A 25841-nucleotide genomic window follows, 5' to 3' on the forward strand; every position below is an offset into this window, starting at 1 on the left:
GGGGTCCTTGCCACTGCCTTACGTGAACAAGCCCAAGCTAGCCAGCTGGGAGAATGAGACATCACATGGAGCCATCCAGTCATGCCGTTTTAGACTAGCCAACCTTCAGACGTCCAGGAGCAGCCCACAGATGCATGAGTTGGCTTTGCTGAAAGCCAGTCCCGGATCAGCAGAACCACCCAGTTAAGCCCGACTCAAATTCACAAACCACATTATCATGAGCTAAGTAAACGATTGCTAATATAAATCATTTAAGTTTTGAGGTGGTTCGTAACACAGCAAAAGCTAATTGATATCAACCCATGATAATTTTTTACCTGAAAGAGTAAGTTTTTAGGAGAATACTACAATCTTTGGGCCAATATTATCTTACGACTCCACAGTCTATGTTTACTGAGAAATATGAGCATTTGTTGGATAAATCCTCTTACCTTAATGGGATTCCTATAGAAAGACTGCCCTCCAGAAGATGGGAATGACATGGCAATAATACGTTCTGGAAGTCAAAACAGTCACTATTACGAATGTTATAGGTTATAGATGTGAAACAATATATGAGAACTCAGTTTACATATAATCAGACTCCTTTTTCATAGAAAAGAACTGTCAGGATTGAGAAGGACAACAAAAAAGCTAACTAACCCTCAGGATAATCAACATAACATGTTGAAGTATCCAATATTATGACCATTAAACTCAACATAGTGTTGAAGACTCACTTGGTTCCAAGCCTTATGCAACAGATTTGTGTTGATGTTAGCCCGAAGCGCCCCCCTGTGGTGGGAATTTATTTCTTATTTAAACGCCAAAATAAAATGAGAACTCTGGGCTCCAGCAATGTTGGGAATTCCCAGGGTGCTTTCCAGTGCTCCTGACTCAGAAACCTGAGACCTACAAAGCAATGACCTTATCTCTGGGGTTCTAAAGAACAGGTCTCTCTGAAATCCTTGGGACCAAGGGTAACTACTAGAACTCAATAAATTCTAAGCCAAACAAAGGGAGTCAGGTGAAAATCCATCCAACTTTCTGTACTATAAACAAGTAGGCTGGATTTGAGATGACAACTAAGATTTTCCACTGTCAGGGTTAAACTCCGAATATGTCACACTACCAGAGTGGCGTATGTCTTCAAGGATAAAGAATGTTTTGAAAGAATATGGCTTAGACAGGACAAGAACAAAATAATCATATAATTACTCACACACAAGAAAAATGTGACCTTTATATAGGCAAATCAACAGTTAAAGTTCACAAACCAGTAACATAAGTGAGGTCCAAGTCAAATCCATCCTTTCTATATCGCCGTTTGTTTTCTGAAACCTGAGAGTTTAAAGCATCATTAATTTGTAAAAAATAAAGAATATATGGATATCTACAATGCTTGCAAGTATTTTCCAAAATACAAACTTTTTTTGCATCATTGACATTTTTTGTCCACTTACCATCCTTCTGGTCAGTGCTTCAAGATGTCTTTCTTGATGAGCCAGATGAACAGCTCTTAACAGAACGAAAAGTCGTAGAGGTCGGGTAAAAACTGTCAATCTAACGATAAATGAAAAAGATCCGTTTCTGTTTTAGTCCATGTTGACAAAATCCTCTGTTTCTAAGTCTAGAGCAGTGGCTCTTGACCAGGGGCAATTTCACACACACACACACCACCCCCTAATTCACCCACCCCAGAGCATGTTTGGCAGCGTCCAGAGACATTTTTGGGAATCACAGCTGTATGTGAGGCGGTGCTACGAGCATCTAGTGTGCAGAGGCCAGGGATGCTGCTCCACACCAATGCACAGGGCAGCTCCCTTCCTAAAAGCTCGTCCAAAGTATCAGTAGTGTGGAGAGGTTGAAAAACTCTGGACTAAAGAAATAGTTCAATGATAGACTCTCAGAATTTGTGGATTTAACTTTTGCAACTTAAGAGGAGAATTTTTCAATCTTTTCCCCATCAAAACAGAGTTCTTGTTCACCTTTGTCATTCCCATGAGTAATAGAGGCTCACCAGAACTGTTAACACACAACAGGCAGGCAGGAGATTGAGGTACTTTCCAAGTGTCTCTCTTACCATCAGGAAGAAACTGAGTGGCAGAGAACTGATGGTTTGGACCAGTGCTTCTCTGACTGGAGTATGCATACTGATTCAGTAGGTCTAGGGTGGGCCCTGAGGTGCTTTTCTTCTTGCCTTCAGCGATGCTGCGGCTGCCTGTCTGAGGACCATACTGGCTCCAGTTATTCTAACTCCAAAAGCCTATCAAACACTGTCAAGTTTTGCTGAGACCCGAATTAAAGTCCTGAGAAGCTGGAGTGCAGAGAGCAGCAAGCTATTTGACTAATGAATAAGCCTAGAGAGCCGCCCAACATCTACATCCCACAGCACACTTGCTCTTCTGTTCCTCATGCCATAGCAGAAAGAGGAGGGAAAAGAACAAGGCCATCAGTCTCTCGTACACATTTTTGTTTCCTGGTCCCTAACAGTTCTAACTCTGCCTCAGTTTTCTTCATTTCAAGGGTACTGCAGAATTCTCCCTCTGTGATGCCCTCCGTGTCACCTGGTTTTCTGTTCCATCTGTTCTTTTTTAGAGAATCATCATTGGAGTCACTCAAATTTTGCAGAGACTCAAACCAAATACTCTTGGAGGATAGTGTAGCTCAGTGGTAGAGCTCATGCCTAGCATGCATGAGTTCCTGGGCTCAATCCCCAGTACCTCCATTAAAATAAATAAATAAACCTAATTAACTCCACACCACCACCACTACCACCAAAAGAGCTATACTGGCACAAATCCAACCAAATACTCTCGGTTATAGGAAAGACCCAGGAATTTCATGTATAAGAAGTTTGCAGTTGAAGCTCAAGTGGGAACTTCAAAATGCAGAGAAGTTAAAGTTAAGACAAGAGGCAAGTCCCCAATTTCTTCTTTGGGTGCTCTGTCTTCTTCATTCAACTAATGGTACACCCTTCACTGGTCCCTCAACACCACCATCCTTTCGTTTCCAGGTATGTGGAAATTGATCTAAACATTTCATTTTCAAGCAGCTTGTCTGGCAAAGAATTAGCACATCTGGAGTTTAAAAGATTACACAAAAAGAAAAAGAAAGGCACGGAAAATGCAGAATAAAGAAGAAGAAGAAGAAGAAGAAACTGTAAGAGTGGTGAATCTGAAGTTTCTTACTTGGGGACATCTTTAAGAGCCGTAAAGCCAAAAGCGTTATAAACAATTTCAAGCAGCAGAGTTACCACGACAATGGTGGCATCTAAGGAGTTAAATACATTAGAAAAATACGGTAGGACCCTGCAACAAAAAACAGCAAGAAAAGTAAGTTTATGCTTCCCCACATAATAGATAAGGATATTTAAGAGCACAAATTACTTGACTCAACCCTGTTAAGAATTCTATGTCAATGAATGATTGAAAATGCGTTTACTAGACTAGGCTAAGGGAAAAAATACCCATACTCATTATTTTATACTTATATAATACAAAAGCATCAGTTTGGCGATTTAAGTATATAACCAATAAGAGATATAACCAAACCACTGAACAAGAGACAAGCACTGCCTTCACATAGGTGGGAGAGAAAGATGGGATAATGGAAGCTGAACATGTCACAGCCCTTGAGAAACTGGGGCTGTGAGAGGTGCTCGAGAGGGGCTTGTGAGAGGGAGAGAGGTCCATTATTTTGCCCTGCAAACTCATCTTCTGGCTTTGCACCCACAGTGGAATCCCAGTGGGCTGGTGAGGCCTTCCCTGTGCAAAGTGGAACTTCCAGCCACCGCGCCTTCTCCCCAGCGCTGGCTCCTTCAGCCATGGGCACTGGGGCCCCTGGGAAAGCTTCTTCCAATCCTGGGGTAGCTCCTTTTAGGTTGTAAGTAACCTGGGAGTGGGCAACTGTCCTCAGCTCAGAGACATGAGGATAGAAGTTCAACCAGAGAGGAGACAAGCGCATTCTGAAGTTTCTGGATGCTGTGAGCCTAGGGGATTTAGTGCCTGACTCACAGCAGTCCAGCGCCAAGGTTTTGCTCCCTCCACCCACCTTCTCGGAAAGCCAACAGCCAGAAAATCTGCTGCTGACTCAGCACCAAGCCTCCCTGGCGGGATGAGTGTGTCTCAGCTCTCCTGCAGACCTTAACACAAATTTCTCTTTTAACTGAGGTAGGGGCTTGTTCGTGATCTATTATCTAGTACTGTCAGCTTTTATTTCAGCTCATTTCTTAATAAAAGTCTTAATACTTATACTTCACACACAGGTTCCTCTTAATAATGTGCATATGGACATATTAGCTGCCTGGCCCCATTTTTGCAAACGCTTTGCATTCACCTGTTGAAGGAACCACCTAGAACACACTGTTTGGCAACTAGAGTGCCAGTTGCAACAATGATATTAAAGCCTGATCTAGTAGAAATTGGGATTTAGATTGTTGTTTCTCTTGTGGACCATGCCTTTGAGGAGAATTATTTTGATAACTTGGAACATATTTGGTTGGGTTGGCCTGGTAATGACTTGGGGATAATTCCCAGAGCAGTACAAAGTAGCTTTATGTGTTTTTTTTTTTTTTTTTAAAAGATCACTTACCCTTCTACAAACACTCGAAGGGAAACATCCAAGAAAAAATACGCAGCAATAGCTAAAGAAACAAAATGGTATTCCATAGGAATATATATTGTGCTTTTAGTGAGAAATAAGTCCATAATGATGGTGCACATATCCACAAAGACCAGCAAAATTCCAGTTACTCTACAACAAACAAATAAACAGAATAAAGACAGTGGTTTTCACCCCTACAGTTAGACTACCTATAGGCCAATGACCTGATACCAAAATGTCATTATTTCAGATTAAACTGTTCAGTAGTAAAGAGAACTGCTTTGTCTTAGAGCCTCAAAATAACTTGCCCAACTTTCACCCAAAGATGCAGTTGTTAGGGAAATAACCTTCCCACTAAACCACTTCATGTTATCACGCCCTTTTATAATAGATACATCAGACTAAAACTCCAAGATAGAACAGGCAAACTGAATTAAAATCACTGTCTCCACTTGTAAATTCTTCTTAAAATTTGAGAATTTTATAAGGGCCTTCTACCAATTTCTCATAATAAATTAAACTCACTAATCTTTTTAATTGTAGTTGATTTACAATGTTGTAATATTTTCAGGTGTAGAGCAAAGTGATTCAGTTATACATATATATATATATGTTCTTTTTCAGATTCCTTTCCATTATAGGTTATCACAAGGTAATGAATATAGTTCCCTTGTAACATAGGTCCTTGTCATTTACCTGTTTTATATATAGTAGTGTGTATCTGTTAATGCCAAACTCCTCACTTATCCCTCCCCCTACTCCTTTCCCCTTTGGTAACCACAGTTTGTTTTCTATGTCTGTCAGTCTATTTCCAGTTTGCAAATAAATTCATTTGTATCCATCATTTTTTTTAGATTCCACCTATAAGTGCTATCATATATTTGTCTTTCTCTGTCTAACTTACTTCACTTAATGTGATAATCTCTGGGTCCATCCATGTTGCTGCAAAGGGCTTTATTTATTTTTATGGCTGAGTAATATTTCATTGTGTGTGTGTGCATATATATGTGTGTGTATATATGTGTGTGTGTGTATATGTATATACACACACACACACATACATACATACATCGTCTTTATCCATTCATCTGTTGATGGACATTCAGGTTGCTTCCGTGTCTCACACCACACTCATCTTGATATTTTTAAAGAATTTAGTAATAAAGACCAAGTAAAAGCGTGACTAACATAAGCTCTTAAAAGACCACTTTGACCAGTAAGATTTCTTATCAGTGAGATTTTCAACAAGTACATGATTACAAATTAGTGCTTGCTTCTGGCACAGTGCTGGGCACATGAGAAGGAATTCAATTCCATAAATATATATATATGATTGAGTACCTTCTAGAAGTACCTTCTAAGCCTTGCTCTTATATATTCTAAACACATTTTCCATAAATTGATTTTATTATTTGTACAATCTATGAAGATAGGTTGATCTTCAAAGCACTTTTTGCAATTGCAATGCAAATTAAAATAATATCCATTTAAAAGGAAGTAAGTATATTGTGGGAATCTGTAACACAGTATGAAATCTTACAATCACGTAGAGAAGAAGGCTAAACAGAATGTTTCCAGAGTTAAGGAGTAATCCTAGATGAATAAGGTACTAAAACACTTTCCTTACAATTACAGAATTTTGAAATGCATGCTTCATTACTTTTACAGGTAGAAAAACATATTAAAAATATAGATTCAAATAAATGCCATTTCTTTGCAATTCTTAATATTCAGCTTAAATTAAAATTCCAAGAGAGATTGGGTTGCATTAACTATAAAGCATAAAGGCTACTCAGCAACATACTGACAATAGAAATTCTTTTTTTCCCCTTCCGAGATCCTCTGCCATTAAAAAATATTGATATTAACTGTAATACATACTTAATTACCTCCTTTTCTAGAGTCTCACATACCTGAAAGCAAAGGATGATACAATTATGTACGCAATTCCTTTAATAACGAGGCTGCGAAAAGAAGTAAAAGTAAAATTTCAGAGCTTTCAAGTGTACCACAGATTTTTCCTAACATACAATATGAATTTAACCAATAAACAAAGGCCCTTATAAATATCATTTTTAAAGTCTTTGGAAGTTGCGTAACAAAATGCTTTTCACTAATAACTAATATTTTTACCTTGTGGCTTCATGAGTTTTTAAAAAACTTTCCTAGGTGAAATATATGTGAATAAAACACTAAACTTTAGATTTTTAGTGACATTTCCCTTGCTTGTGAAGCCCCAGCCCCAACTTTATGGTAATATTAAACCTGGGGTCAACAACTAAAGCAACTCAGCATGGAGATGAAGGGAATTGGGAGGTGAGATCTGTGTTCCAGCCATCAAATCATGGCCAGAGCTGTTCAACAGCAGTAGAATAAGGGACTTCAGGGATGGGTAGAGAGTAAATGATACTCCTGTCCTGTAATATTCATCTCTTGAAATAAGACACCCCATGAAGACAACAATTAAACATTCATGAGACTCCCATCTGGGGTTGCAAGTGCACTTTGGAGGTGAGAAATTTTAGTAAGATACATTTCAAAGGAGAAACATCCTAGAGACTGGGTTCTTTCCACTAGGAGGAGGGGGAGACTGTTTGATAGCACCTCCAGTTAAGCTTCATTTCAGCCTAGGGCTGGGGATAAGGTAGCCACTGGGAAGCAATTTCTTGTCCTGCTGAAGCCTCCAACATGTGCCCTTAATTCCACCTCCAGTGGGATTTGATCCCAGAGCAATGCTCATAGACTGTGTCCAAGACTGCAGCAGGAGGATAGATGATGAACAGAACTGGGACACTTGCCAAAACTGGCCACTGATGGATGCTGGTAGGCTAATCTGAGATACAAAATCTCCCCATTCCCTCTAATTTCTCCCTTCTCCATCTGCACCACCACCTCCGCCCAGGCTAAGGGAGCTGAGGCTGATGTGGATGGGGGACTGGTTGGCCAAGAGGTGAACCTCTCCTGAGGTTGCTGTTCTCTTAATACAAGCCCCTTCTGGTCCCAGATGGACTATTGGATCTCTGGGTAGCAAAAAAATGCTACAATAAATCAGAACTTGTTTGACAAAGTGAATTTACAGAATCACACCTTACAGAGTCTGGGGTACAAAGGCATAGCCTGGGGCAGCTTTAGCCTCTCTTCTCTCTTTCAGCATCTCCCAAAATAACCCCAAATAAACACACAACTGAAATGTTTAAAAAAGAGTGTATGCAAATGCCCATGTTGAAAAGGGGTAGGATCTGCATTGGGGGCAGGTCCTATCTTTCCCATTGGATACTTTTCTCTGCACAGATGGTGAAGGAAGGCATGTGGCCATACTCAAAGCACTAAGGCACTGGGCTGGTTCTTTGGATATTCCCCTAAAACTATGCATAACACACAAGGCTATACTCCTCGATTACAGGGTAAACTCAGATTAAAGAGAGCAGAGTCAGGCAAAAATGCCTTCAGATCAATGAAATAAGAAGCACTCTTGTGAGACTACTCAGAAACAAGTCAAAATTAATAAAATCCCAGTGGACATGAAGAGGTCTTTAATAGGCAAAACATGTCTGCTTTTCCTATCAGTCCCTTTTGCTCATAGACAAAAATCAACAAAACTAGGAATCAGAATATATCCAAGAAAAATGAGAAACGCAACTGAAGCACAAGTAGCATCCTGCAGTCCTCTGTTAAAGAAACTTTATAATAAAATTTGTATCTACTAAGGATATTTTCACATTTCAAACTAGAAGAACATTTACTTGTGAACACGTGGAAATATTTTTCTAAGCATGGTACTTACATGCAAATTTAGAGTTATTACTGTATACCTTCCCTCCTAAACATTTTGATACCTTCCCATCATTTTCCTTTTTGCCTCAACACAAGCCTCATCTTTGAAAAGATAAGAAATCCATCAACAGCTCCCTCCCTCCCAACTTCAAACTGACTTACCAGCATAAATTGAGACATTTAGTGTCTTCATCACCATTATTCAAATTGGAGAGCTGTTCCTCAACATCACCATCATCCAAACTGGAGAGCTGTTCCACTCCACTTTAACAGCCAGCAAATGCAAAAATACAACATTAGAGATTTGCTACGTGGAAGTGATGTGAAAAACTTATTTGAAGAGAAAGAACACTGAATCTAAAGGATAGGAAACATGGCTTAACTCACTGGAAGATCTGATTTTTTTTTTATTGAGTTATAGTCAGTCTACAATCCTGTGTCAACTTCTGACATACAGCACAATTTTCCAGTCATACATGAATATACATATATTCATCCCCATATTCTTTTCTCCTGTGAGGTACCACAAGATCTTGTATATATTTCCCCATGCTACACAGTATAAACTTCTCTATCTATTCCATATGCACCTGTCAGTATCTACCAGTCTCGAACTCCCAGTCTGTCCCTTCCCACCCACCTCCCCTCTGGCAACCACAAGTTTGTCTTCTATGTCTGTGACTCTGTTTCTGTGTTACATTTAAGTTCATTTGTGGAAGACCTAACTTTATAGGAAGAATTTTAGACTCATTGTCCAGAAAAATATTATTCCCATGGGTACTTCCAAGACTGAATTTTACAAATATTTTCTTGCTGTTTTTCCTTATGTCTTTCTGTCTCTGCCTGTATCTCTGTCTCTGTCTTTCTCACCCTCTCTCTCTATAGACACACACCCACACACACACACACACACAGAGATTAATATATATAGATACTACTGACCCAAATAAATGGTATCAGCAGTCTTGGATGGCCCCATTCCTGAAAAGTAAGATATATCAAAGGAGCCAAAGACCTCTGATAATTTATTCAGGTCAGTGTGAAAGATCAAAAATTTACTCAGAACCAAATGACTTCACTTTTTTGGTTGAAACTGGATACATTTTCTGTAAAATTTACAAACTGGTTGAACTCAAAAAAAATTATATGTCAGTTATTTGGAACCTGGGTCTCTGCACCACCATACTTTTCATGTATTATGAATATCTTTTTTTCCCCTCTGTGGATAGTTTTCAAATAACTGTCTGAGACAAGAACTCCATAACTAATTTGATCTCACAAATCTCAGTGTTCCCCCTTCTTCCCTCTGTATATTTATATCTCACCTTTCATTAGTGTCTTTCACACAGACTACTTCTTTCAATTCACTTAAGTCACCGCTAAAGGATTAAAAATACACATAGTAAGGCTCCATATGTCTTTCTAGATTCTTGAATGCAAATGAGCAATACTACTCTGCAGTTTATAATCCAGTTGCCCTAAAAGTAACATTTTAATCCGTTCTTTGAAGCCTGGTATTTAATTTTTCTTTAGAAATGAACTTTCCATATTTGCAATGAAATCTTAGTCCTGTGAAAAAACTTAAATGTATGTACATTTCTTCACTCCTGAACCTAATGTCCAAGTGTAATACCATTTTGTGAGTCAACTCATTTCAAATTCAACTTCGGTTTGTAGGTACTCATCTCATTTGTCCTGTAATTTTCTGCCTTCTCCAGCCCCTACACCACCTACTAATCCTTCACGAATCATAGATATCTTTCCTGCCCTTCAGACATGGTCAGGACAAGGTAGGGGCTCCTTCTGACATGATGGTGGGTTTGGGGCACCAGCCTCGCATGGTGGCTGAGCTCAGGAGAGGGAGGGACACTTCCAGGGTCTATTAGATCCTTTTTTTCTGCGGAGGGCTCCTTTGCTCTCTGTCCACTACTACCTTCTCCTCACCCCAAATACAACTCTGTTCTCTCCTCGCCTAGTCTAGTAGACTCTTATTCACAGGCAATCTGAGACTTTATAAGGGTTTTGGCTGATCCTAAACAAGAAAACTAACAGACCAGGGGTAGGAATTCTCCCTTATATGACCTGTTCTCCACCCACCCACCCCAAATAGATCCAAAAGAGAAAGAAAGTTACATACTGAGGCTGGAAAAAAGAGGGAAAAAAAGCCTTTAAAATGTCAAAGAAACTCTGTCCTTAGAAATACTTTAGAAATTTAGTCCTTTAGAAAGGACTTTAGAAATACTATCAAAGGAACTCTGTATTCCCATGGGTGCTCCTAGGGTGAACGTCCCAAATCTCACTCTGTATCCGTATGCATTTGTATGTGTGTGTACATATATGTATTTATGCTTTGTATCTCACTGTTCACTGGTGAATCCTTCAGAGGATACTGATGTCAGATTATTCAGGGAAGTGCTAAAGGATTAAAAATAGACAAAGTAAGATATGTTATAGATACCACCAAGGTAAATTTCACAAATCTTAATACCCACCCCATCCCCCACTCTATCTATACATATTTATATCTCACCCTTCAAAAGCTTGAACACAAATTACTTCTTCCAACTGGCTTTGGTCATAACTAAAGGATTAAAAATGCACATAATAAGATTCCATATGTCTTTCTAGATTTTAAAATGCAAATTAGCTACAATTACTCTGCACTTTATAATATAGTTGCCCTAAAAATTACATTCTAATCAGTTATTTGAAACCTGGCATTTAATTTCTCCCTGTAAAGGAGGCTTTATACATTTGTAATGAAAATCTTAGTCCTATAGAAAAACAAACAAAAAAACAGTGGATCAAGTTTCTGGGCATTTCTTTACGCCTGAACACTTTCAGGAGTACAGACTTCTCCTGGCTCCAAAAGAGGTTTCTCTCCTTTCTTGGCCCATTTTTGGAGAGTCTCATACACCAGCATTTGGATAGTCTCCTAGGATTTGGGGCAGCCACTTAAGAGTGATAAACAGATGAGTATAAGAAGCATCTCTTTTGGGATAACTAGTGGCCTGGAGAAGAACAAAGAAAGGTGAGAAAGAGCAGGAATTTCTAGTATCCAAATATGATCTTTTGCTCATTATACCCTCATTTCAATAAAATTAGCCTTGCAAATTAGAAGTACCCATCATGCACCGACGCCATGACACTTCCGATCCAGACTAAATAAGGACAAAAATCCGTCCTCCCTTTGGGAAGGTGGAGTTGGGATGATAATCAGGGAATGCGACCCCAAACCCTTCCCTCCCCAGTGAATATCCCGCCCATTCATTTTTACACCCTATGGAGCTAACTTGTCAAAGAAACTCAGGGCAGCCGCTCCCTTGAGCCTGCGCGCTCTCCCCTGAGAGTGTACTATCCATTCTCTAATAAATTCTCACTTCACCTTTTTAAAAAAATAAAAAATAAAAAAATAAGAAGCATCTCTCTTATGACCTGCTTCTCTTTTATCCAACTAGATGCAAAAAAGATAGAAAGATACTTACATATGGTAAAGTAAAAAAGATTTAGAAACAATGTCAAAGACACTTATGTGACAGATACTCTTGAAAAATGAACCTCCCAAATTACCGATCTCAATTTCAATTAATCTTTCTCTCCCCTCTTCGGCTCCCTCCCAGTTTCTCTCATTCTCATTCTCATGTGCCTCTCTCTGCATTTATATACATGTTTTTGTTTACATCTCTCTCTATTTCTGTCTCACCTTTCAGTGCTGGTTCTATCAGCTATTCCTGTTGTCAGTTCAGTCAAGGCAGTGCTAAAGGATTAAAAAGAAACATAGTCAGACACCACATACTTTTCTAGATTGAATTTTTTGGTTCAAATTATAAACTAGGTGACCCTTTAAAAACTGATATGTAAATCAATTATTTGAAACCTGGAAGGTTATTTTCCCAAGAAATGAGGCTTTACATATTTGTAATGAATGTCTTATACTGTCAAACATGTAATGACTCAAGACTTAAGTACAATTCTTTACTACTGAACCTGACCCAATATGTAACAGCCTTTTGGGGTAGCATTTATTTCAAAATCAACCTCAGTTTGTAAGTACCCTTTTTTTTTTTTTTTTTTTGATAGAGGAACTGGGGATCGAACCCAGGACTTCGTGCATGCTAAGCACACGCTCTACCACTGAGCTATACTCACCCCCTTCCTGGTTCCCATCTTTCTTGACCAATCTAATTTCCTGATTCTCAATTGCTCCATCATGATTGTGCTCTTTAGAAACAAAGGATGTCTTTCCTGCCCCTGGGATACAGTCAAGTAACTGCAGGCCTGAGTCAGGGGCTCCCTCCATATGATGGTGCATTTGGATTTGAGGCACTAGCCTTACTTGGTGGTGGAATCTGCCGGGTGAGGGACAGATCCAGGTCTCTTAGCTCCATTCTCTTCCATTGAGGCCTCCTCTGCTCCCTGTCCACTGCTACTATTTATTTACTACTTACAAGTTACCATCATTCTCCTTGCTCTGAATAGGTTATTCTCCTCCCCGGACACACTCTATTAGCGTCTCAGACATAGGCAATCGGACAGTTTCCTAAAAGTTTGGCTGCTAGTAACTGAGAGTTAAGACTAGGAGTGAGAAATCCTCTCTTTGTCTTGTGCCTCTTTTTCTAGTTCAGTTCCAAAGACAAAGAATATTATACATAGAATCTAACCACAAGAGGACTTTAGAAATACTATCAAAGGAACTCTGTATTCCCATGGGTGCTCCTAGGGTGAACGTCCCAAATCTCACTCTGTATCCGTATGCATTTGTGTGTGTGTGTATACATAGTGCACATATATGTATTTATGCTTTATATCTCACTGTTCACTGGTGAATCCTTCAGAGGATACTGATGTCAGATTATTCAGGGAAGTGCTAAAGGATTAAAAATAGACAAAGTAAGATATCCCATGACTTCTAGACTTTTTTTCAAATTAGCTACAGTGATTCTTAAACTTATCAACTGGTTGATTCTTAGAAAACTCACATCAGTAAAGTAAATCAGTTATTTGGAATCTGATATCTCCTCTTCCCTAGAGATGATTTTTTATATGTTTATAATAAATATTTTTGACCTACTGTAAAAGTTAACAATTCAACAATTAAGTATAGTTCTTTACTACTGAATCTGACCCAATATGTAGCAGCCTTTTGTGGAATTTATTTCAAATTCGACTTCAGTTTGCAGCTATACACCCCTCTCCCCTCACCTAACTTCCTGCTTCTCAAGTCCCTTCATCACCCTCTGACTCCTCATCTTGGTCATCTTTCCTGCTCCTCGAATCCTGCAGAGTAACTGTAGGCCTGAGTCAGGGGCTCCCTCCATATGATGGGGGGTTGGGTTTGGGGCAGCAGGCTCCCATGACTTACCAAGACTGAAATATGAAGAAACAGAAAATCTCAACAGACTAGTTGCTAGGAAGGAGACTGAATTAGTAATCAAACTTTCCAAAACACAAAAGGCCAGGACCAGATGGCTTCACTGGTAAAATCTACTAAACATTAAACAAGAACTAATACCGATCTTCTCAAACTCTTCTGAAAAGTAGAAGAAGATTTTCAAACTAGAATATTTAATTGTGGTAAATGTAATTTTTAAAAACACGGTATTTTTCTATAAATCAAATTAGGATGATTTATTGTAACCCCTTCCCTCCCAAACATTGATATCTTTCCCTAGTCTCCCTTTTCTCCTTGCCTCAGCGTAAACCCTACCTTCCCAATGAAAAGAGATCCACCAACAGTTCCTGCCTTTCAAACTTGACACTGACTTATTCATATGAACCAGGAACATTATTGTCTCCATTACCATCACCCAGCCTGGAAAATTGTTGTTTTACTTTGAATACCCCAAAAATGCAGAAATGTATCACTAGAGATATTCTATACAGAACAGCAATATAATCAATTTATCTGAAGAATCCTTGAATCTATTCAAGAATCCCTTGAATCTAAAATATGTAGTAAACATAATTCATTGAAACCCCTATCTTTTTAGAAAGGATTTTAAATCATTGTCCAGAAAATTCTGTACTGCCACAGATAATCCTGAGACTAAATTTCTCCATCCCATCCACCCACCCCTTAATATATTCCTCACCTTTCATGGGTGACTCCATGATGGATTCCTGATGTCAGTTCATTTGGGTCACTTCTAAGGAATTAAAAACATACAATCAAACTCCAAGTGACTCCATAGAGTTAATTAGTTATAAGTAGTCCTCAATTTGTAAACTAGTTGAACCCTAGAAATCTATTTGGAAGTTAGTTATTTGGCAATGAGTATTTCAGTTTTCCTTAGAAATAGGGATTTATTATAGTTGAAATGAAGATCTTAGGCCTGTCCGCAAAGCCCAGTAAAAATCAAGACAAATGCAATTATTTACTGCTAAACTTGACTCTCATGTGTAACTGCACTGAGGCTGAATTTACTTCAAAGTTCAACTTCAGTCTATAGGTATACCATCTTGAAGCCTCTGCTAATGTCCTGATCATCAAGTCCCTTCAGCACATCCTTACTCTTCTTGTATCATGTATTCCTTTTCGGTTCCTCAGTTTGGTTCAAATAAATACAAGCCTGAGGCAGGGGCTCTCTGCAACACGGCGGAGGGTGTACAGCTGGGACACCAGCCTTAGGCGGTAGCCCAGCTCCAGGGGGCGAGGGACAGAGCCGGGCGTCAGTTAGGGCCACTCTTTCCTGTCGAGAGCTCCACAGCGCCCTTTCCACGGCTACCACCTCCTCCCTCCTCTGCCGGCCCCTTGGGCAGAGGCTCACACAGAGACATTCTGAGAGTTTCCTGAGAGGTCTGGCTGCTAGTTACTGAGGATCACAAACAAACTATGAGTTTGCTCCCAATACCTTTCCCCACTCAGCTCAGTCAGGTCAACTCACCTCACATTGTCATTGTTGTCAGAGGAGCCCGAAGGGGCATCCATAACTCTGCCAAAGGGTGAAAAAACACACAAAAAATCAAGTCAGACAGTTTGGAAGGCAATTACATTCTTTTTCCTGATAGAATTTCAGCATATGAAAAGTAAAATCATGAAGAAACATGGCAGAAGCTAAGGAAACAGTTTCAGGGGACAGCACTGAGACCTCTGAGACAGCCTCTGGGGTGTGTGTTTGTGTGTGTCTGTGAATCCACTGGAAGGAGAAGAAAGAAGGAAGGGAGGTGTGGCATTATTAAACCTCCTTTCTTCTTCCCCAATTTGTCAACATTCACACACTCTGGAAGGAATCTGAGAAACATGAAAGATGTGAGAACACAGGGATAGGGAGGTGGATCCAGGTAACAGCTAAGGAAGGGATACAGAAAAAGAAAATGCCAGAACAGTGAATATTCCAATGCCAATGACTAGTCCCTGTCCATCATTTGGTAGAGAAGAAACAGGTAGTTAGGTCAACAGTGGCCTATATAGTATAATATTTCTTTCTTTCTTTTTCTGAACTGGAGGTAGAGCATGTTTAGAATGATTCCTTTTTCTTTTTCTCTGAATTTCAAAAACATATCTGGTTATCTTATCCAAAATCAAGACTTCCCACCACCAAATCACTGGCTTGGATAATTTAACCTCTTCACAACTCAATTTCCTCACCTGTCAAATAAGACAGATGAAAATGCACTTTGCATCTGTTCACGTCATAAAAGCCTGCTAAATTACCATTTCACCAATATTACTGGTTAGGCAGCCTGTCTTCTTCACCAAATGCTATGCCAAAAGCCAGTACGTGACAACAATATAAAACTCATACATGTTTTAAATTTTAAACACAAAGATTCTCAAAGTAATATACTCCATAATTTCCTGGGAAATCTTGAGTTCCTATCTGAGATGAGAGACAGTCTTCCTCCCAAAACTGTAGAAGTCCAACAGAAGTATGAATTCCAAGAAACAACAAGACAAACCCTGGGACATTCTAGAGGAGTCCACCCTTAACTGGCAGACAGGCTGAGGGAAAGGGCTGCTGGAGTCAGTCTGGAGGCGCCCAGGGGGCGGGACAATTTTAAGTTCTGTTCTTGTCTTTCCCTTTAGTTGGAGACAATCACTGCCTTCTCAGTAGAAACCAGTAGCAACCACCCAGGTGTAGGTAGGTAATAATACTCCAGTGGCATTAGGTTAGCTGATGAGAACAGCGAAAGGCTGAAGAGCAGTCCTTGAGCATTCACTCTTACACAACCAGCCCATCTCCAAAGCCCCAGGTGACAACCTAGAGTCACTGCCTCCTCCAAGGCTGCTTTGCCCATGAGCTTAAAGGTGGTACACCTGACCACACGAATTACCTGGTCATAGTGTTTCGTGGTCCCTGAAACTCTATGCCCAAGCTTATCATCTCCCCTCATGTTAAACTTACTGAGAAAAACACACCCTAGGTCCCAGCTTTCAACTAGTTGCCTATATAATACCTTGCCCAAGCCAGGACACTTGAAAGTGACAAGGACATGCTGTTAATAATTATGTTGAGACAACAGCCACAGACTGAGATTGTCCCACCTTCAGCCCTTCCCTAATACTGGTTACTAGACAGAGGGGCCGACGGCCACAATGAATATGAGCTCACAAGTCAAAACAGAGTACAACAACCAAAAGAAATACAACAAACTGAACAACATGTACCATCTGAAGCAGAACCAGCGGAACACACTGACCAAGGTTTTTGGGTATGAATGAGAAGCACACTTACAGATACAAGGGAAGATGTTAAGAACATGAAATGAGAATAAGAAGCCTTAAGGAAAAAAACCCAACAGGAAATCTTACATGTAAAAGTAGAATTGTTGAAATAAAGAATCCATTCATGGGATAAAGAGTAGTTTGGATACATGTGAAAGGCAAATTAGTTTAGAGTTGGAAGATGAACTTGAGAAACTCTCCCAGAAAAAATAGTAGAAAAGAATAAAGACAGGGACCATATAGGTAGGAAGATATAGCTCAGGGGTAGAGTGCCTGCCCAGCAAACACAAGGTCTTGGGTTCAAGTCCCAGTACCTCCTCCACTTAAAGATAAATAAGCTTAATTATCTCTGCCCACAAGAAAAAATTTTTTAATTTTTAAAAAGAGTTAAAAAAAAAGAATTAAGACAGACAACATACAAAAGAAAAGCCAGTTGATATGGAGGATAAAAATATATCTAATACATAGATTATCGACATCTAAGAATAAATAATAAAATGGAAAAAAATTTTTAAATAAGGATAAATTTGCCCAAATTAAATAATACCACAAAAGTGATATTTCGTCTAACAAACATTGAAATGGTATTTACCAAGTGCTAGGCATTGTGCTGACGCGTCACAAATATTACTTCAATTAGTCCTCGTTACATCCCTTGAGACAGTTACTGTTATTTACTTTTGCCAATTCACAGACCTTGAACATCTGTGTATTTCTCATATCCATCATGCTGATTTGCAAACCAGTAATCTTGCTAATAAAAATGCATTTGTGACCGTCTCTGTGGTAATTAGCAATGTTTCAGGTGTTGATGGAAATGGGACAACTGAAGCCCTTGTAGTGGCTGTGTCTGGAAATGGTTACCACCTCCAGACAGAACATCCTCCATGTGGGCAACCAGCCACCCCTGGAGGAGAAGTTTGAAGTGACCTTAACTGGTACATGCATATTATCACTAGCACACTGCCTAAGATGTGGTATTTTTAAGGAAGTTACAGGCATAAAACAAGGTCTTTAAATTGTTTGCCAATTTCTTTTGCATATGATTTACATTTATTAAAGGTACACGTGCATTGGATTCTATTAACGGAGGCTGAAATTATGCTTAAAATTCAGTAACTTTGAATCTTCTCACTTACTTATTTTTTTGAGGCATGAACCAACCACACAGGTTGTCCTTTAATCTCTTCATGGCATTGTCTCGTGGTTGAATTTAATCTACAATTAATCTAAGAAAAGTAAAAGCACATATTTAACATGTTTAAAACACATATGGTATTCCACCAGTTAGAAAGAAAGTCATACATAGGACTTATTAGGCATGGGTCAGCATTTCCAAAGTCTTGAATCCACAAGCATAAAATGTGCCATTCTGTGCAATCTTATCAATCCTGTGAAACATGCATTGGGTATTTGTCCCTAATACTGTAGTTCAAGAAATAGAGGAAAATGTTTTTTGAGTGTTCAATAAAATTTAAGTTTAGCTCAAGTAAGGACACTTTAAAGATTGCCCACTTGCTACACAGGACCCAAAAAATGAAACAAAACCCGTTTCAAACCAACTTTACATGATCATAGTGACATGAGATTTCCATCATGAGATATTCTGTAGAGTAAATCACATCCTGAAAGATTCTGTAGAATAATAAAGAGATGTGACCCTCAACACTTCACAGAGCAGATTTCATGCATACAAACTGTAATAAATCATCGGAGAATAAAAGACATTGCCAAGCTGGCAAGTAGTCATATGATGACCACACTGAGGCAGCCGGAAGTGTGCCACAAGCCCCTAAATTCTGGGTAAGGAGAGAAAGATAAACACAAATAGGAATTTTTTTTTTTTTTAATTTTATAAACAGACCAATTTGGGCATAAATGTTGATTTTGAGTTTTGGGCTTGGGACCCAGTCACCTGTTAAATTCCATACCTTTGAGGGATACCAGCTCACGCGCAGTGGGAGTAGGAAGCCCAAAGCTGGGAGGCCGCCGCCTCGGTTCCCGAGAGGCAGCGCCCCGAGAGCCAGGGCGGGCGAAGCAGAGCCAGGTTTCTGGGCCCCGCTCCCTGCAGCCCCGGGATCCACTTACCCGCAGGCAAGGCTTCTTTAGCGGAGGCGCTGCGTCTCGGAAGGGGCTGGGGCTGCGGGGCTGTGGGGCGCGTTTTGTGACTAGGGTACAACTTTTCCTAATCGGGAGCGAACTTTACTCAAGATCCTGGGTAGCAGTTTTCTCTCCTGCTGCCTTACAGGACAATGCCTTTTTCTTTCTCTCTTTCCATTCTTTTTTTATCTTTAATATCCCCAAACTACGCCCGTTAAGTCAAATCTTGACCCAATTCCCGGCCAGACGCAAGGTTACTGCTACTTTGTCCTACATCGATCTAGTGTCCCCATCCACTCCACCCCCACATCCCTGAGAGTGAGGGGGCTCTGAGAAGTCGCCGGGAGAGGAGAGGAACGTTAACTAGTGCTCCCCACAGCTTACCACAAGGCAAAGTTTCCTGTATACCGTGTTCAAAGACCCCTATCCCGGCTCCGCCCCAACCCTTCAGCTGCCCTTGTACGGAGGCTCCCGTCCTAGGTCTTTACCTGGGGCCGGTAAAAAGCCACTACTAGAAAAAGAACTCCGTGTCCACGGCAACCCTAAACAACAGATTCCACGGAGTCCCGAGACGTAGCGGAGTGGAGAACACTGTGAACGTGGCTCCAGATAACGGGTACTTAGAAACTGACGCTGCTCTCCTTAAAGATGGGGGTGGGGGTACCACGATGAAAGATCCCAGGATGATAATCTCAAAGCGCACTTTCGCATCTAGTGGAGGGGATGCTTCTCCCATATTATGATTCTGAAGGTTACACTGAGCTTTTTGGCTTCCCCTGTTGGTAGTTTGGAGAGAATGACCAGAGAGGGCTGAGTGTTTTCTGGCCGATGTTAACTTTACCTACAATAGGCAAGGTTGATGCAGGAATGAGGAAAGAAATTTTCGTTTAACTCAAGGTATTACTTCATAGGATTGAGAAGCAGCAATCAAGTATTAGTTGTAAGCTAAAAATACACCCATATTCTTGGTAAAGTAAATCTGAAAGGTGTAAACAAATACCAAACAAATGAAGACAAATATGGGGGGGGGGGGGAACGTAGGAAACAGACATTTTTATATGGAAATTACAACATAAAAATTGCCACCAAAAGAGAAATAAAGATAAATTTGACAGTCTGTGTTGGTACATATTCTGATGCTGAATAAATGGTCAGTTGAAGACATGGAAAAAGAGATTAAAGTCATTTATTATTATGTCTGTAAAGCACTTTGAAAGTTACAAAAACAAATAAAACATGGTCACTGACTTCAGTGTCAGGTTGACAACTTCAAGGCTGGACCATTTTTGAAATATGCCCAGAGGATCCTATTCCTTGAGAAAGACTTGCTCTAAAGAGAGCTGCCTTACCAGAGCCTTATCTGACCTTGCAGAAGGGCAATGAGACAACCGTAGCTCCCTCCAGCTTCCCTGTCTCACAGAAGATGAAAAAAGGCCTGGAAGCCCTTCTAAGGGTCACAGTTCTTGTTCCTTTTTAGATTTTTTAATTGAAAACTGGACTTTTTACATACTATAACAAGTGGAAACTGGATTTTCCCCCTCTCCCCAGGATTTGTTGTTATTTGTTAAGTGACTTTTCTGAAACTCTGTATTCTTTGTACAGTACAACCACTGAAATCAGCTTGTTTAGCATAATGGTCAGCTAGTAATTAGAGACTCCCTCAGGTGCCTGGAACCAGTCTCTCAGTCATTACGATTAAAGAAAGAGAAAACAGCTTCTGCCGCCATCTTGTCTCTCCCCCTCAGCGCCTTGTGCTCAGGCCCCACCTCTGGTGCCATCTTCTCCCTTCCCGTCTCCACCTCCTCTATACCCTCACTTCCCCAAACTAACCCTCTTGCCTAACTTACCTTTTTCTCTGAAACTCTCCCCACTTCCTTTTCCTCTGCACTTTTCAGAACCTGTCCCTTTAAAATTAAGCCTACTGAGGACCCAGAGACTAAACCCTTGATTTCTCATATTCTCTGAAGGAAAGCTGAACTTTGAGCCATAGTCATGGATTTTCCCAACGTAACCGAAGAGCCTCATACATTTGCTGAAGAATCTAAGAGTCACTCAAACTTGGTGACTGGTTTTTCTGACTTAATCAGCTAGTTCCTATGCCTGTCAGTGAAGGCCAGGCCCAACACTGAATAAAAACTGCTAAGTGGGAAAATCCTGAAAGGTATCTAGAAATACAGCTGGGAAACTGTCACCGAACCACGCTCCTTTCCCCAACTTGCAGCAAGCCAACGCTGAGACGCCGAGGTTTGTAGCAGAGAAAGGGCTTAATCACAAGGCAGACAAGCGAAAAGACAAGTCTCAAACTTACCTCCCCAAAGGTAAGGGGCTTGGAGTATTTATGGGATAAAGCTGAGGCGTGGGAAGCGTGGGGAAAGCTAATTGGAGACAAGAAAAAGGTGAGGTGATCTTCATCCTGCGTAGAAACGACTAAGCTACAGGCATCTTCCCAGTACGCATGCTCAGAAAATAGCAGGGTTAGAATGCTGTGAGGATGGAGTTTTGGGCCCTTTGATGTCAAAAGGTCACTGAGCATGTCCAGTTGGAGGGTCGGTGGTCTTAACCAGCTGGAGCTCAAACTGGACGCAGCTGACTCCAAGTTCCCAAAAAACAAGTCAGGTAAACATTATGTGAGTTACCTGACTCTCAGAGGACATGCAAGTTTTTGTAAAAACAGTTAAAGCAAGCTTGATCAATGAAGGCAGGTTACCAGTGTAACGGAACTAGCTGACGATTACCTTCTCAAAACCAGCCTGCTAACTAATTATACGATCAGGCTCAACAATCACTAGGCGGGCAATTCCTGGGGTTTTTCCAAAGCCTGTTGGAAGAAAATTCAGGCTTGCATGCAAAAATCTGATGAAGCTGTTCACAACCTGTACAGCAGACTTCAGATTGTTTTAAAAGACAATTCTGACCTTCCTTCAGATGTTGATTCTACCCAGGTAGCTTTTAACTCTAAAGTAGCCCCTGGCTAGGGACACTGAAACAGTTCAAATGGTGGGCATCACTAATGAACCTCAAGAGGCTCCTGTCTCTGAACCTATTCCCTTTCATTTAGGACCTTTGAGAGACACATATCCGTTTCTCCTTAGTCCCTCCACTGCTATCCATTTATTAGGCTGAGACTTCTTAAAGTATCATGCTGGAATTTCCTTCTCTCAAAAAGGGGAAATAATTCAATGTTCATGGCAGCACTATTTACAATAGCCAAGTCATGGAAACAGCCTAAATGTCTGTTGACAGATGACTGGATAAAGAAGTTGTGGTATATTTATACAATGGAATACTATCCAGCCATTAAAAAATGACAACATCATGCCATTTGCAGCAACACGGATGTCCTTGGAGAATGTCATTCTAAGTGAAGTAAGACAGAAAGAGAAAGAAAAATACCATATGAGATCGCTCATATGTGGAATCAGAAAAAAAAAAAAAAAAGAAAAGAAGACAAATGAACTTAAATATAAAACAGAAACAGACTCATATATATAGAATATAAACTTGTGGTTGCCCGGGGGAGTGGGGTGGGAAGGGACAGACTGGGAGTTCAAAATTGGTAGATACTGAAAGGTACATATAGAACAGACAAACAAGTTTATACTGTATAGCACAGGGACATATATACAAGATCTTGTGGTAGCTCACTGTGAAAATGAATATACGTATATTCATGTATGACTGAAAAATTGTGCTCTACACCAGAAATAGACACAACATTGTAAACTGACTATAACTCAATAAAATAAAATAAAATAAAATAAAATAAAATAAAGAGAAATAATTATAGAATTTGACAGTAGTCATCAAGGCAGCCAATCAGGTCAATTAAATGACGTTTTGACATCTTTTACTTGCTCTGTCTCTGTTGGTTCTGGAGCTGATTCTGGAAACACTGATCATTTGTCCCTATTGAGTTAGCTACCAACCTCACCCCCCAACCCAACAGGCAAAATCTCCACTGATATTAGCAAAATGCACAGTCCACCTTCCATTGAAATTCAAATAGATCCCTCAAAGCCTGTCCTCAGAATTAACCAATAGCCTATAAGTAAAGAAGCCTTCAAGGCATAAAGCCCACAATAGAAGATTACAAATCTCAAGGCCTCATTATCCCTTGTACCAGTCCCTGTAATACTCCTATTTCACCTGTGAGAAAAACCTAAGGGCTGCGAGTGGAAGTTTGTCCAAGACCTGTGAGCAAGAAACAACGTGTTATCCCTCAACACTGCTGTTCTTAACCCTCTTCTATTGCTAAGCATCCATTTCCGCTAGAAACAAATTCCTTACTGACATTGATTTATGCAGTGTATTCTTTAGTATTCCAACTGATGAAACTAGCCAATACTTTTTTTTAAAAACATTTTTTATTGAGTTATAGTCATTTTACAATGTTGTGTCAAATTCCATTGTAGAGCACAATTTTTCAGTTACACATGAACATACATATATTCATTGTCACATTCTTTTTCACTGTGAGCTACCACAAGATCTTGTATATGTTTCCCTGTGCTACACAATATATCTTGTTTATCTACTCTACATTTTAAAATCCCAGTCTGTCCCTTCCCACCCCCCCACCTTGGCAACCACAAGTTTGTATTCTATGTCTATGAGTCTGTTTCTGTTTTGTATTTATGTTTTTGGGGGGTTTTTTGGTGTTTTTTTTTTAGATTCCACATATGAGTGATCTAATATGGTATTTTTCTTTCTCTTTCTGGCTTACTTCACTTAGAATGACATTCTCCAGGAACATCCATGTTGCTGCAAATGGCATTATGTTGTCATTTTATGGCTGTATAGTATTCCATTGTATAAATATACCACATCTTCTTTATCCAGTCATCTGTCGATGGACACGTAGGCTGTTTCCATGTCTTGGCCATTGTGAATAGTGCTGCTATGAACATTGGGGTGCAGGTGTCATTTGGAAGTAGGGTTCCTTCTGGATATATGCCCAGGAGTGGGATTCCTAGGGAGACTAGCCAATACTTTTTGATTTCACTTGGGAAGAAAAACAATTCACCTGGACAGTAATGTCTCAGAGTTTACTGAGAGTCCCACTTATTCCTCACAAATCCTGAAGGCTGATCTGGATGATATAAAATTCCCTAGAGGTTCCACTTTGTTGCAGTATGTGGTTTGATGTCCTTCCTTGCTCTCCTCAAGCCTCATCATCAGAAGACGGCAGCCACTTGTTAAAGCTTTTAGCCTTAAAGGGACATAAGATCGCCAAGGAAAAATTGCAGTTTGTCCAAACCCAGGTTCAATATCTAGGGCATGTACTCTAAGAATAAGGGTTGCACCTAGATCCAGACACACCTCATGATGTTCTGAGTTTCCCCAAACCCAAAATGAAAAGCACCAACTGGGAGATTTTCTTGGGCTAATTGGTTATTGCCAAAATGGGATTCCAAATTTCTCTCTGATAGTCAAGACTCTTTAGTATATTTTACTAAAGAGCAACAACCCTGACCCAATTTTATGGGAAGAACCATATGACATAGCCTTTAAGGCCTTATAGGAGAGTCTGATGAACTCATCTGCCCTTGGGCATCCCAATTATCAGATTCCCCTTTTCCTTTTTGTACGTGAAAAGTAATGTAATGGCCCTGGGGTACTCACTCAAAACCAAAGGGATCACCACTGACCCACAGGATGTTACAGCCAGCGACTGGATCCTGCGGCGTGGGGATACCCAACCCTGGCCTTAAATTCATGACAGCCGCTGCCCTTTAGAATGCCCCAGAATCTTAGTAATAGATAAAGCAGCAGGTAAAATTATTGCAGTTTGGCCAGGTTTACAACTCTTTCACTGCACTTGCCCCCCTCAATCCTCTGGTTTAGTCGAAGGCACTGATGGCATTATTAAGACTCAATTGGGAAAACTTGTAGAGGCCCTCCAGCTACCTTGGCCACAAGCATCATTGTAAATCTGACACTCACTCCTTTTGGAACTTAGAGACTTTCTCCCTTTGAGGTAGTCACAGGATGCCCTGGTTCCTGCCTCTTTTGATCCACAACAGGCAAGAGGAGAGATACTTCAATATTACAAAGGCCTAATTGCTTCTATTAAAAATAACCATGTTTTGGTAGAACAGTCTTTCCACGATGCACTCTCAGGAGATAAAGACCTTGAGCATCATACCTTAAAAACTGGAGATTTCTTCAATTGGAAAAGATACCTTCAGAAAGACTCTCTTCTACCTCACTGGAAAGGCTCCTATCAGGCACTAATCATCCCCTGTGCCACTGGACCCCAGGAATAGACTCGTAGATTCACATGACGCACCTAAAGAAATCACCAAACCTGAAAGGAAAGATTTCCAGGAACTGAAGCAGACAGCATCTGATGAGACAGCTTTCCCAAGATAATCCAAACCAGGCCTGTTGGAAGTTTGTTACCAAACCTTTGACGATGACGTAACGCTTCAGAGGATCTCCCAAGTCTATGATCTTGATAACACGTGAACATATGAACTTTAGATAAAAAGTGCTTGAGCGTACTGTCTCCTTAACCCTCCTGATTACTCCAGTGTTACCTCAGTAGGTTTCCAGTCTGTGCACGTTTCCTCCCACAGAAGACACTACACCCAGGAAAGGTCCTTCCTGGCACTGAGCAACAAAAAGCCACTGAAACTGGAAAACCTGACTCTTGATCGGTGATGCTTTCAGACAAAGAGCTTGATCAAAAGGGGAAAATGTGAAGAATTAATAAATA

The 25841-nt window shown here is 40.2% G+C and overlaps 1 protein-coding gene across 10 annotated transcripts in view; it reads right to left on the reverse strand.

The window, feature by feature from the left end:
- LOC105066182 (phosphatidylinositol 3,4,5-trisphosphate 3-phosphatase TPTE2) overlaps positions 1 to 25841 on the reverse strand; it is a 90856-nt gene that overhangs the window by 22110 nt on the left and 42905 nt on the right. For 2 of the 10 annotated variants that reach the window (XM_010951457.3, XM_045514083.2), the window contains exons 2-16: positions 18163 to 18252; positions 15243 to 15290; positions 14451 to 14504; positions 13172 to 13225; positions 12062 to 12115; positions 10889 to 10939; positions 10720 to 10773; positions 9684 to 9737; positions 8521 to 8622; positions 6498 to 6548; positions 4573 to 4734; positions 3171 to 3290; positions 1443 to 1542; positions 1257 to 1320; positions 432 to 496 (exon numbers count right to left, since the gene is read on the reverse strand). In XM_010951457.3, the coding sequence (XP_010949759.2) occupies positions 432 to 496; positions 1257 to 1320; positions 1443 to 1542; positions 3171 to 3290; positions 4573 to 4734; positions 6498 to 6548; positions 8521 to 8622; positions 9684 to 9737; positions 10720 to 10773; positions 10889 to 10939; positions 12062 to 12115; positions 13172 to 13225; positions 14451 to 14504; positions 15243 to 15290; positions 18163 to 18215 (1086 nt within the window). In that variant the 5' untranslated portion in view covers positions 18216 to 18252. The other 8 variants (XM_045514085.2, XM_045514084.2, XM_045514088.2 and 5 more) reach the window with 8 other exon arrangements.

Source organism: Camelus bactrianus, chromosome 14 (assembly GCF_048773025.1).
Source record: "Camelus bactrianus isolate YW-2024 breed Bactrian camel chromosome 14, ASM4877302v1, whole genome shotgun sequence".
Classification (NCBI taxonomy): Eukaryota; Metazoa; Chordata; class Mammalia; order Artiodactyla; family Camelidae; genus Camelus; species Camelus bactrianus.